The sequence below is a fragment of the Engraulis encrasicolus genome, chromosome 23, assembly GCF_034702125.1.
Source record: "Engraulis encrasicolus isolate BLACKSEA-1 chromosome 23, IST_EnEncr_1.0, whole genome shotgun sequence".
In the NCBI taxonomy this organism is placed as follows: Eukaryota; Metazoa; Chordata; class Actinopteri; order Clupeiformes; family Engraulidae; genus Engraulis; species Engraulis encrasicolus.
In genome coordinates this window covers 20897966-20910465 of record NC_085879.1, presented here as the reverse complement: position 1 = coordinate 20910465, position 12500 = coordinate 20897966, and the positions used below count along the sequence as shown (strand labels likewise).

The 12500-nt window shown below is 46.2% G+C and overlaps 1 protein-coding gene across 1 annotated transcript in view; it reads left to right on the top strand.

Annotated features, from left to right (window-relative positions):
* Window positions 1-12500, top strand: part of unc5a (unc-5 netrin receptor A) — a 302233-nt gene that overhangs the window by 138826 nt on the left and 150907 nt on the right. The window contains exon 3 of the mRNA XM_063189423.1: window positions 6345-6488. Within this exon, the coding sequence (XP_063045493.1) occupies window positions 6345-6488 (144 nt within the window). The remainder of the gene's footprint in view (window positions 1-6344; window positions 6489-12500) is intronic.

Genomic DNA, 12500 nt, shown 5'->3' with positions numbered 1-12500 from the left:
ATGCACCGGAATGGATTTTAAACACACCACTGCCTTTCTTTATAACCTAGAGTCTGTTAACAGTCCAGTACACAATTCCGCAAATCAATTATCACTCTCTCTAAAGCTGGTGTTTTTTCATTATTTAAAAAAATAGTGTCCACCTACATTTACAGATATCAGCAAGTAAATATGGAAAAGCAAAAAAGGAATAAATAACCGGTTATGTGTTTGTAATGCTCCAAGTTCCCATGTATTAATTGCACTACTTGAACACATTTCAAGAAATGCTCCATTTAGCCACTCCCCCCCCACACCACCTATCTTCTTCTTTGTTATTTAAATATGCTGCATTTCCTCACCGTGGGGGCATGGAAACGACAGGAGAGCGAGGATCACTTACATCCATGTTGACGCCTGGAGTCACGCTGTAGGACTGATTTCAATCGGCAGGCAGCCAATGACATGTTTCCTCTACCCAGATACTGAGACGGTAACAAGGCTGGGGGGAATGATGGGAGAGATGGAGGGGTGGGGAGGTGGTTGTAGATGGAGTAAAGTAGCTGGAAAGGGCTTGTGGTGGTGGTCAGAGCCGCTGACAGCTTTGGCTGGGCCCAGGACAAATTCATCTGAAGGAGCCCTAAACCCAATGCGGACCATGGGGCCAATTCTGGGCCCCCTCTGTCCCTGGGCCCGGGACAACAGACCCATTTGTCCCCCACCGTCAGCTTCCCTGATAGTGGTGAGTGTAAGCAGGGCCACTTACACCTTTTGCCAGGCCCAGGACAAAATAATCCGAAACGCCGCCGCTCTGAATACATACAATGTAATGAGGACCCAATTCTTTCCCACCCTCCATCTCCCCAGGCCCTGGACGACTGACCCTTTTGTCTCCACCGCCTGTCGGCTTCCCTGAGCGTGAGGTGGTGATGGTGATGGTGATGGGGGGGTGGGAAAGGTTGCTCGACACCCCTGTTTTGGTCCTTATCTGGACTCCTTCTTCAGCGCTGATTGATGTGCCGCCTTCTCGTTTCTGACAGACAGCGCTGGGTGCGGGCCCCACCAACCCCAAGCTACTTAGTAATTTCTGTCATTTCTTCTGAAAAGGTCCATCCTTTATTCAGGCCAGGCACAGCCAGGTGCACCTTATTTTTAATTACGCACTGCACTCTTGCTGCTGTACACACATTAGACACACACACACACACACACACACACACACACACACACACACACACACACACACACACACACACACACACACACACACACACACACACACACACACACACACACACACACACACACACATTCACACATACACACACGTATACAAGTACACACACACACACACACACACACTGCCGAGAGCTTGCAATGCACAGGCCGAGGAGGAGGGAGTAGTGAGTAATTTTGTGTGTGTTGACATAGTCGGCGGTGAGAGGGGGGAGCTCATTAGGAGAGTGGTCGTTACAGGCCTGGGAGCCGGGTAATTACATTACTGGTTATGTTGGTTTGGACAGCACATGCAGCCAGGAGTGCGGAGGAGGGAGGGAGGGAGGAGGGTTTCCTCTCGTGTGTACTACAGTATGCTGTGCTCTGCCTGCCCAATAGCATATGGCACAGTAGCAGGAACCGAGAAGCAAACAAAACTGACGTCCATCTGATAGAAACTGCTGCTCACCTTCGACAGACACTCTCTTCACAATAACCTAGGCTACATTTAAATGCCTTTGAATTTTTTCTAATTCTTGAGGTTCCCATGCATTCATTGCACCCTTGAACTTGTTATTGTTGTGCTGTTTTGACTGGTGAGTGTGGAGAAGTGTGTCCTCGTGTGTGTGTACTGTATGCTGCGCTCTGCCTGCCCAATAGCATATGGCCCAGTAGCATGAACCGAGAAGCAAAGGCACTGACGTCCAAGCAAAGGAAACTGCTGCTCACCTTCGACAGACACCCTCCTCGCAAAGCGAGGAGAATAGTGGGAAGGCAGGTACGTAAATATAGAAAGTAGTAACATAGGCTACAGTTAAATGCCTTTGATTTTTTCTCTCTCTTGAGGTTCCCCTGCATTCATTGTACCTTCGAACTTGATTTGGTTGTGTTGGTTTGGCCGGCGAGTATGAAGAAGTGTTTCCTCTTGTGTACGGTACGCTGTGCTCTGCCTGCCTAATAGCATATGGCTCAGTACCATGAACCGAGAAGCCAAGGCACTGACGTCCATCTTATGGACACTGCTACTCACCTCTGACATAATACGTCATAGGAGGACAAGATTAAATCTCCACCTATATTTACAGGGGAAGACAAGCAGGTAAATACAAAAAGTAACAGCATAGGCTACAATTACCTTTGTTTTTCTGATTCTCGAGGTTCATATGCATTCATTGCACCCATGAAGTTGATTTGGTTGTGTTGGTTTGGCTGGCGCATATGCATTCATTGCACCCATGAAGTTGATTTGGTTGTGTTGGTTTGGCTGGCGAGTTTAGAGGACTGTTTCCTCTTGTGTGTAGCACGGTATGTTGCGCTCTGGCTGCCCAATAGCATATGGCACCGAGATGAACCGATATGAACTGAGAAACCAAGCCACTGCTCCCATGTTCCCATGCATTCATTTCACTCTTGAACTTGTCACAATTATGTTGGTTTGGCTGGAGAGTGTAGACGGGGGAGGGTTTGCACAGGTGCATGCAGTGTGTTCCGCCTGCCTGCCTAGCAGCATATGGCATCGTACAGTAGTGGTGTCAACAATGATCGATTCGGCGATCCGAATCGATCCGGGGCATGGACGATCCAGATCCAGATCCGGCAAGTTCCAGAATCAATCCGGCAATTTTTTTAAGTTTCAATTACTTCCATGGATATTTCGGGAGCAAATGAATGTTAAATTAAATAAAAACACTTCAAAACATTGCAAGACTGATACAGACTGATACAGAAAACAGCCAATAAACTGTTGCTCAGTATCTGACTACTTGTATTTCCTCATCATGGCTGAACATTTGCTTTGCGTTCAGTAGAAATGTAATGCATTGCAATGCATTGTAGAATTGAATCGAATCGGATTGGATCTAATAGAATCGAATCGAATCGGATCTACTACCTCCCGAATCTTGATCGAATCGGATTGTGAGGGCAGTGCCGATCCACACCACTAATGTACAGTATCATGAACCAAGAGCCAGGTGAACCAAAGTGAGAACAAAGTAGAGAGTGCACAGTCCACCTAAGTTTACAGAGGGAATCGAGTAAATGTAGGCTATAAAGAAACAATAAAATGCAATTAAATGGCTGAGAGTTTCTAACTCTCAAGGTTCCCAAGCATGATTTGCACACTTGAACTTATTATGGTTATGTTGGTTTGGCCGGCGAGGAGTGTGGAGGTGGAGTGTTTCTTCGCACATATGTGCTGTGCATATGGCATGGCACAGTGAAGCCTGACCCAAGAAGTGAAGGCACTGACTCACTGCATCTCACCTCTGACACAAGCGCTCTTAGGAGAACAAAACAGGAAAAACAAAATGCTATCCACCTACATGTACAGAGGAAGGCAAGTAAATGTAAATTGCAATAAATAAGCCGCAATCAAATGCCTTTGTGTTTCTCACTTGTGAGGGTCCAATGCATTCATTGCACTCTTGAACTTGTTATGGTTGTGTTGATTTGGCCGGAGAGTGTGGACGGAGGAATATTTCCCAGTGTGTATGCTACGTACACATATGTGTTCTGCCTGCCCAATACAATATAATATGGCATAGTGCAGTGGCATGAACTGAGAACCTAGTGTTGCAATTGGGCTACTTGGGATGGCTGTCTGTGGGTAAAACCGGGAAAAATTGGCCATTTGGCGGTTTTTCAAGCAGTTTTGTGCCTATAGAAACCAATGCAATTTGTTGAAATTGGGCGGAATTTAGTGCATTTTGGCGTTTTTTGAGTAAATTTTTTGGGTGGGTTTTGATCAGACAAATCTGGCAACACTGCCTTCAGTACAGTAGGCTCCGGCTCCATCTTATGGAAGCTGCTGCTCACCTCTGGCAGGAAACCCTCTTAGGAGAACAAAGCAGACTAAAAAATGTATGTGCAGGAGAGGGAAAGAGAGAGAGAAAGAGAGAGAGAGAGAAAGAGAATGAAAACAGAGGACAGGGTGTAAAGGGCAAATATATAGGAGGTTGTAAAAAAAGAGAGGGGGTGGAGGGGTGGGAGTTGGACATGCAGGAGAGAAGCAGATAGACAGCTGAGAGAGAGAGAGAGAGAGAGAGAGAGAGAGAGAGAGAGAGAGAGAGAGATGGAGAAAAAGAGTTAGATAAAGGGAGGGATCTTGGCTGGTCTAGTATTGTAGGTGTTTTTGGGTTACTTGATGAGACACTGGCCTGGAGGAACAACAAGACAAGGCTTTAAAGGTGAAATTAAAGGTTTGATGGAGTTGATGAAATGAAGTCGTATCTTTAGTGTCCTCCCGCAGGAAGGAAGAACGATCCAAGGGTGGTGCTTTTTTTTACATGACTCCGTGTTTTTTGTAGGGTAACAAAAGCTGCTGAAAGCGCACATTTGTCAGCGTCAGTTATTTTCTGTGAAGTTCTCTCCGTGCCAGGCCATCCATCACTCAATCAGCTCATTAAGCCCTTATAACACGACTGCCAACCCAGTGATAAAATAAATAAATAAGTAACGTGTTGATAATTAATAAATAACTTTGCGAGTAAACATATAGATTAATAAACAAGTCTCTCAAAGGCCTACCTAAGCCAGTGTCCGAGGTTGCTGTGGCTATTGATGTTGCGAAGGCATCAATAAAAGTGCTTTCTCGCCGCCGTGCACAGTTTTTAAGACCTTTCCCTTGGTGCTTGGTGGATTGAAATGCCTCATAACGAGAAAATATCTCTTGAAAGCTTGCTGAAATATTTAGGCGCTTTTATTTATTTAGCTAGTACAGACCGAACAAACAGCCTTGTGGAAAAAAATGCTGGTTGGCATTGTTCGTGTGCACTTGATTTTTTTTCTCCTGAATGGTGGCGAGGACAATGCCAGTGTTTTCTGCTCACCTAAGGTGGCATTAAGAGCAGACAACAAATAACCTTCTGAGTCACCAACTAAAAATGCACTTTGTGTGTGGGTTTGTGCAACTCTCTGTGTGTGTGTGTGTGTGTGTGTGTGTGTGTGTGTGTGTGTGTGTGTGTGTGTGTGTGTGTGTGTGTGTGTGTGTGTGTGTGTGTGTGTGTGTGTGTGTGTGTGTGTATGTGTGTGTGTGTGTGTGTGTGTGTGTGTGTGTGAGAGAGAGAGAATGAGTGAGAGAGAAAGAGAGAGAGAGAGAGAGAGAGAGAGAGAGAGAGAGAGAGAGGGAGAGAGGGAGAGAGAGGGAATGTGTGTTGCCATTTTGTTTGCAGTTCTAGTTTGCTACTTCTGAGATTGTTTGGTGTGAAAGTTGTGTATGTGTTTGGGGACTTTGCTCTGTATGTATAGTTTTGCAACTTTTGTGCTTCATTTTATATGCACTGTGTGCTCTATATGTATGTCTATACACTTTGCACCCATGTTGTGCGGTGCACCACCGCGACTTTGTGCTCCTGCATCCATCTCTGTCTCTCAGGATGACACATAGTGGGGCAGGAACTGTCAGCCAATGGACCGTAGCGACCACTTCAGTGCTGCGTGAAAGTTTTTTTTCGTGACCAGCAGCTGCATTTGTGTGTTGGGATTTAGTCTGTAATACTTTTGCAACTGCTGTGTATTACATGCATTGTATGAGTGTGTACGTCTATATGTACCAGCCTGGATTGATGTTCCCTTGACGGAGAAAGAACATGCATGTGTGTGCACAGTATGTGTGTTTGGATTTTGAACTTTGCTACTTCTGTATCTGCTGTGTGTTATATACAGCATGTTGTGTGTATTTGCACTACACATACAGCGTCCTGACTTTGACTGAGAGTTGGGATTTTGTTCCGTCCTACCCTGTGCAACTGCTCTGTTTTAAATGTGTTGTGCGTATGTGTGTATTTATGTACCACCCTGACTTAGTGTTTCAGCCTGCATCTTTGTCTCCCCCAGTTGTGTAACTCTTTATATGTGCCGTGTGTCTTCTACTGTATGTGTTTTTTGGGCTCAAACGTCAAGTAGCGCAACTGCATTCAATGTCCGTAAATGAATTATTAACTGATGGTTGATATGCTGCAATGAATATAATTCTTAGACAGTCCACTAAAAACAAACAAACAAACAAAATCCATACAATAGTCGTTCTGGCTGTCGTTGCGCCATCCTGACGTGTGCTGCTTCTGAAACATCACTGACTCAAATACTGCATTTGTATGTACTGTACCACCCTGACGTTGTGTTTCTGCCCCCGTCTGTGTGTCTCGCAGGGCTGCCCATCATGGAGGTGATGATTGACATCACGCGGCAGCAGGTGGAGAAGGTGTTTGGATTGGACGACTACTGGTGCCAGTGTGTAGCCTGGAGCACTACGGGCACCCAGAAGAGCCAAAAGGCATATGTGCGCATTGCATGTGAGTTTTTCTGACCTTCTATCTCTCTCTCTGTTTTTCTTATATACTGTATCCCATGACCTATTTAAATACAACTCTAGCCCGAAGAAAACAGATGTACTCGGTGGTAGAGGAAGAAGGATGACGTGAAGGAAAAGAACCAGCCTTCAGCAAACTGTGTCTCATGAACTGCCTCTCAGAATCTAGTGCACATGCAACACGCATACACGCGCGCACACACATAGACACACACACACACACACACACACACACACACACACACACACACACACACACACACACACACACACACACACACACACACACACACACGCACAAACAGAGAGAGAGAGAGAGAGAGAGAGAGAGAGAGAGAGAGAGAGAGAGAGAGAGAGAGAGGGAGAGAGAGAGAGAGAGAGAGACTGTGGAGACATGTCTGTTTATTAATAATGCATCTCTGAATTGCTTTTTATCCAATCAATCTACAACCAACCTCCCTCCCCTCTTAAATGTGTTATCCTTGGTCCTGATTGATTCCATTGGCACTAAGCAACTCTGTTTAATGCCGTGATAGGGAAGTTTGATAATGGCGTCGTCATCTGTGACACGGAGAGAGCAGCTAATCTGCCATGTAACGCTTTAGTAATTGCCTGCAGTGGGTCCGTCCGTCTGTGTCTGTGTGTCTGTGTGTCTGTGTGTGAGTGTCTGCTTACTGTCTCCCTGGCGCGCCGCTCCGCTCCGGCGTGTGGATAATGCGATTACGCTTTTGGGAAATGGGCACGGATGACGAGGAGGTGGCGCACATTAAGTAAATATTATTTATTGCCGGGCGGTGCGCGCCGCGTGTCAAAGCGGAGTGGGTTTTTTTGTATGTTGCTGTGGATGTCTTCTTTAAAAGAAGGAGTTGGCGGGGGATGGGGGTTGGTCGTTGGGAATCAGCCCATGACAGATTTTTACAGGGAGGAAGTCATGTTTTTTGCTTATATTCTATGTTTTTTTTCTTATATTCTAAATGTATTGAAGTTCTAAGATTTGTGAGAAAGGTATAGGCCTGATAACCTTGTCAACACAAGTACAGCTGACAACCATAGGTGCTGGAAAGGGGGGTACAGTGGTGTATTGGCATCCCCACTTTTGGGCTGCCTAAATGAGGCTTTCTCAACTTTTACTGCAGACAGACAAATGAGTGGAGTGCAGCAGATGTAACGTTTTCAAGAAATAAAAATCAAGAAAAAAATGCACCACCACTTTAAAACTCCCTTTAAAGGATAGTTCCGGCGTAAAATGAAAGTTTCACCATCGCTTTCCCATGCCACATAATGTATCTAATGATGAGCCATTCCGGGCAATGCCGCGCCGTTATGGAGTTAGCTTATTTTAAGCTTTTTGGTGAAAAACGCAGCCAACGCATCACGGCGGGGCCAATTATAAACCTATTCTTTTCTGATGTTTCCCCGCTATAAACAACTTCAAAAACGCTACACACTTCATCACAAAGGTCTCGTCAATCAAACCGAGGCACAGAGAATGTCATCGGACCACACAATCTTTCACTGGCCAGTGGTTTCAGAGGTGTCTCACTGTTGCAACTCTCTGACCCGGATGCAGGCTACTCAATCAGGTGGCTAGGTAGGCTAAACATGGTCCGCGGTTCGCACCGGCTACGACCGTAAAATGAAAAGCTGGAACCCCGACCGTTTTCACCGACTGCCACTGTCTAAACCAGCCATATTACGGGAATGGCTAATAGCATTAGAAGTGGACGAAACTGGCGTAAAAACCCGGAGGGATCGCTACTACCGTGTGTGCAGGCAGCAGATTTGAAGAGTTGCATGGAGAGTACAGGTAGGCAGACTACTCTTACAAAGTAATTGCAACACGGTATAATATAACATGGATTCAGCTTTGTAATAACACACCACTGGTGGTGTACTTACATCTGTAAGAGTACTTCTAGTACGACTTTATAAATTCCTCCAGCCCTCCTCCGTTGCGTAATGGTCCTTCTGACCTCGCGCGCCCTGGCATCCGGGTCAGAGAGTTGCAACAGTGAGACACCTCTGAAAACACTGGCCAGTGAAAAATTGTGTGGTCCGATGACATTCTCTGTGCCTCGGTTTGATTGACGAGACCTTTGTGATGAAGTGTGTAGCGTTTTTGAAGTTGTTTATAGCGGGGAAACATCAGAAAAGAATAGGTTTATAATTGGCCCCGCCGTGATGCGTTGGCTGCGTTTTTCACCAAAAAGCTTAAAATTAGCTAACTCCATAACGGCGCGGCATTGCCCGGAATGGCTCATCATTAGATACATTATGTGGCATGGGAAAGCGATGGTGAAACTTTCATTTTACGCCGGAACTATCCTTTAAAGCACTCTTGCTGACAACTACAACTACTTGAATTTCTCCTTGTAGAGTCTGCATGAAGTATCTGCCTGTGCAGTGTATGTGGGTGCACGCAATGTTTGTACGCAAAGCATGTATGTCCATGAGCGTCCGTCTGTGTGTGAATATGGGCGTGCATACGCTTGTGTGTGTGTGTTGTGTGTTGTGTGTGTGTGTGTGTGGTGGTGAGTGTTCTTCCTGTGCCTGGCCGTCTGCAGACATGGTATATATTTATTCTCATTCTGCCCACATAACTGACTGAAGGTCTCCTCCTGTCTCTCTGTCTGTCTGCCTATTGGAGACGCATTATTAAAACATGGGCATCTTTCCCAACGGAAAAAGGAGCTTTTTTCACATTTATTTTTATATATATTTTGTACAGAACAACTCCCACATCCTAAATGAGGGGCATAAATATGCATTATTCTGAACAGAGTGCAATCTGCCACAACCAGGGCCGTTGACGGATTTGGCCAGGCCCAGGACAAAGTCATTCCAAGGGCCCCACCCCCACCCAGGGCATGCAATGTAATGAGGAGCCCATTCTGGGCTGTCCCTCTGTGCCTGGGCCCGGGACACCTGACCTCTTAGTCCCCCTCTCCCTGTCAGCAGCTCTGCCGAAACCGGTTATGGAATCACTCAGGCCTTAAATGCTAACACCTTGTCCAATCTTGTTTTGGCTTTACTCGTCGTCACCTCAGACGGTACCTTGGGAGGAAAACGGAGTTTAAATTTTGGGCCAGAGCCCTCCGGAGTTCAGCTCCTCATCATCACCGTGAAGAGAGAAGCTAGGCAGGCAGTCGTAGATGAACTCTCTCTGTCAAAGTATTTATCGTAATCCAGTAAGAGTATTGATGTATTGATTGCGAGTAAAAGGTACAAAAGCCAATGTACTGTAACTACTGCTGGTAACCAACTCCCTTCTCTCACTTCTTATCCCAACACATCTCTCTCTCTCGTGTCTCTCTGTCTCGGTATCTCTGTATCTCGGTATCTCTGTCTCGGTATCTCTGTCGCTCTGTCTCTCTGTCTCTCTGTCTCTCTGTCTCTTTCTTTCTCTCTCTCTCTCTCTCTCTCTCTCTCTCTCTCTCTGTCTCTCTCTCTCTCTCTCTCTCTGTGTCTCTGTCTCCGTCTGTCATTGCATCTCTCTCCCTCTCTCTTTCTGTCTCTGTGTCTCTGTCTCTGTCTGTCTCTCCTCCTCTCCCTCTCTTTCGCCATACCTCATTGCATCTCTCTCTCTCTCTCTCTCTCTCTCTCTCTCTCTCTCTCTCTCTCTCTCTCTCTCTCTCTCTCTCTCTCTCTCTCTCTCTCTCTCTCTCTCTCTCTCTCTCTCTCTCTCTCTCTCTCTCTCTCTCTCTCTCCCCATCTTGGTTTCTGGCAGCTTTCATATCTTTTGTCTCCCTCCCCCAGTCCCATTATATCTGTTTTAATTAAATTGAATGTCAAAGGAAGCCTCTGTACATCTTAATGCTGCTATCGCCTGAGCGTTATTGCTCTGGACAGGTCTGACATCTGTTTCAAGGGGGGCTGGACGGCGAGATGTCGATGCCTATGAGATGTGTGGCCCTTGCACGTGTGGGTGTTTCTCTTTCTTTTTTTCCTTTTTTCCTGTGTCTAATACAAGTGGCTTTGATCCAGTAGAGGTCAGAGTTAACAAGTGTGTGTGTGTGCGTGCGTGTGTGTGCGTGTGTGTGTGTGTGTGTGTGCGTGTGTGTGTGTGTGTGTGCGTGCGTGTGTGTGCGTGTGTGTGTGTGTGTGTGTGCGTGTGCGTGCGTGCGCGTGTGCGTGTGCGTGCATGCGTGCGAGCGTGCGTGCGTGTGTGAGCGAGCGAGCACACACACACATAAGGTGGGTGGGGTCACGTCAGAGTCAAGCTGGGCAAATCCCGTAGATTTGTTTTGAAATGTGCTGTTCATTTCCCCCCTCGCTTTTGATTAGCCCATTTGCATGTTTATCGACAACGTGGGCAACCTCTCGCCCCTGCATTTCGGATCCAATCACCGATTCGGCAGTGCCATCCCGCCGTTGCCCCAGATGCAGAAGCAGCAGCTCTCTGCCCTGCACAGCTATGCCAGGACAACCCATGGGGACAGGATGGGAACAGGGGTTCCTAGAAGTGTGTGCCATGTGCAGGGCCGAATTACTGTAATGCACAGGCTATCTATGGCTGCAAGCTAGGGCCCCCCCACCTGCCAGGGCCCCCCCCAATTGGCCAAAAGTAAAAAATTGCAGAGTTGTGACGAGATGCAATATTGACAATATTGATTGATTGATTGATTGATTGAATGTTGAGTACAGTTCTAAATCTTGGTAGTCTCTTAGTGCAGATGGGGTTGCCGATGAGCGTACAGTATTCCCTATTTGCTGAAAATGCTCAACTACATCATAACAACATTGCTATGACATTATCAAGGGCATTAAGAAACAGATTAAGACATAGCCATTACAATTTTGGTTAATATACCGTCCCCACAGTCGGCAGACATGTTAACCTTAATTCCTAGTTTTTAATTATGAAATTGGGGGGGGGGGGGGACGGCACAGCAACCTGTAGCCTAGGGGTGCCAGGCCATCTTAATCCTGCCCTGGCCTTGTGTTTGTGTGTGTGTGTGTGTGTGTGCGTGTGCGTGTGCGTGTGCGTGTGCGTGTGCGTGTATGTGTTTATGCATGCATACAGTACACCTGCATACCGTATATGTTCTCTTGGTCAGCAAGTAAACATACTGGTGTGTGAGAGAGAGAGATAGAGAGTCAGACACAGCAGACTGATGAACAGAGGGAGATATTCGGACAAGGTGAGAGAGAGGGGGACATATTTCTACCTTGGAGGCATTGTGATAGCATCACACACTCACAGCATATCAAGGACTCCAAGGTAGACAGACGTCCTCAGACATGTACACAGCAAATTCCAGAGAGTTAGAATCAACTATGAGAGTGTTAATATTAACACTTTTAAAGTGTTTATATTGTCGCAATCTGTGGAGTGTAAGTAGAACACTCCCAAAAGTGTTAATACTCAGAGAGTTGCAGTAACTCCAAGCAGAGTTGGTTATTGATACTCAGTGAGTTGAAATAACTCCAAGCAGAGTTAGTTATTCACTTCCTGGTAACAACAAATAGTGTTACATTGCCATTAGACACTGTATAGAGTTACAATCAGACAACTGATTGGACTGATGGTACTCAGATGAGTCGAATTATGGAGTTACAATCAGACAACTGATTGGACTGATTATACTCAGGTGGGTCCAATTATAGAGTTACAATTAGACAAGTTATTGGACTGCTTATACTCACTGGAGTCCAATACACATCATCCAAATTATATACGTAAAGTAAATGCCTAGCTGACAAATTTGTCCAGTGCTGGCAGGTGGACCAGTCTAGTATCATCAATGAAGGGTATGCAAACGCATACAGCTACCCTTACAACGTGACCAGCTAGCCGGGCCGGCCAGGCCAGATCAGGGCAGGCCGGCCAGCCAGCCTTACAGCCAGCCAGCCAGTCAGCTAGCTAGTTAGCAACCAGTGAGCAGTACAATGCAACAGTCCCGGTTTAAATACCTGTTCAAGTGAACCATGTGACCAGAGTGATGAAGCATTTGGCAGGTGCAGGCAGTAATTGAATAATTGCATGACAGCCCTT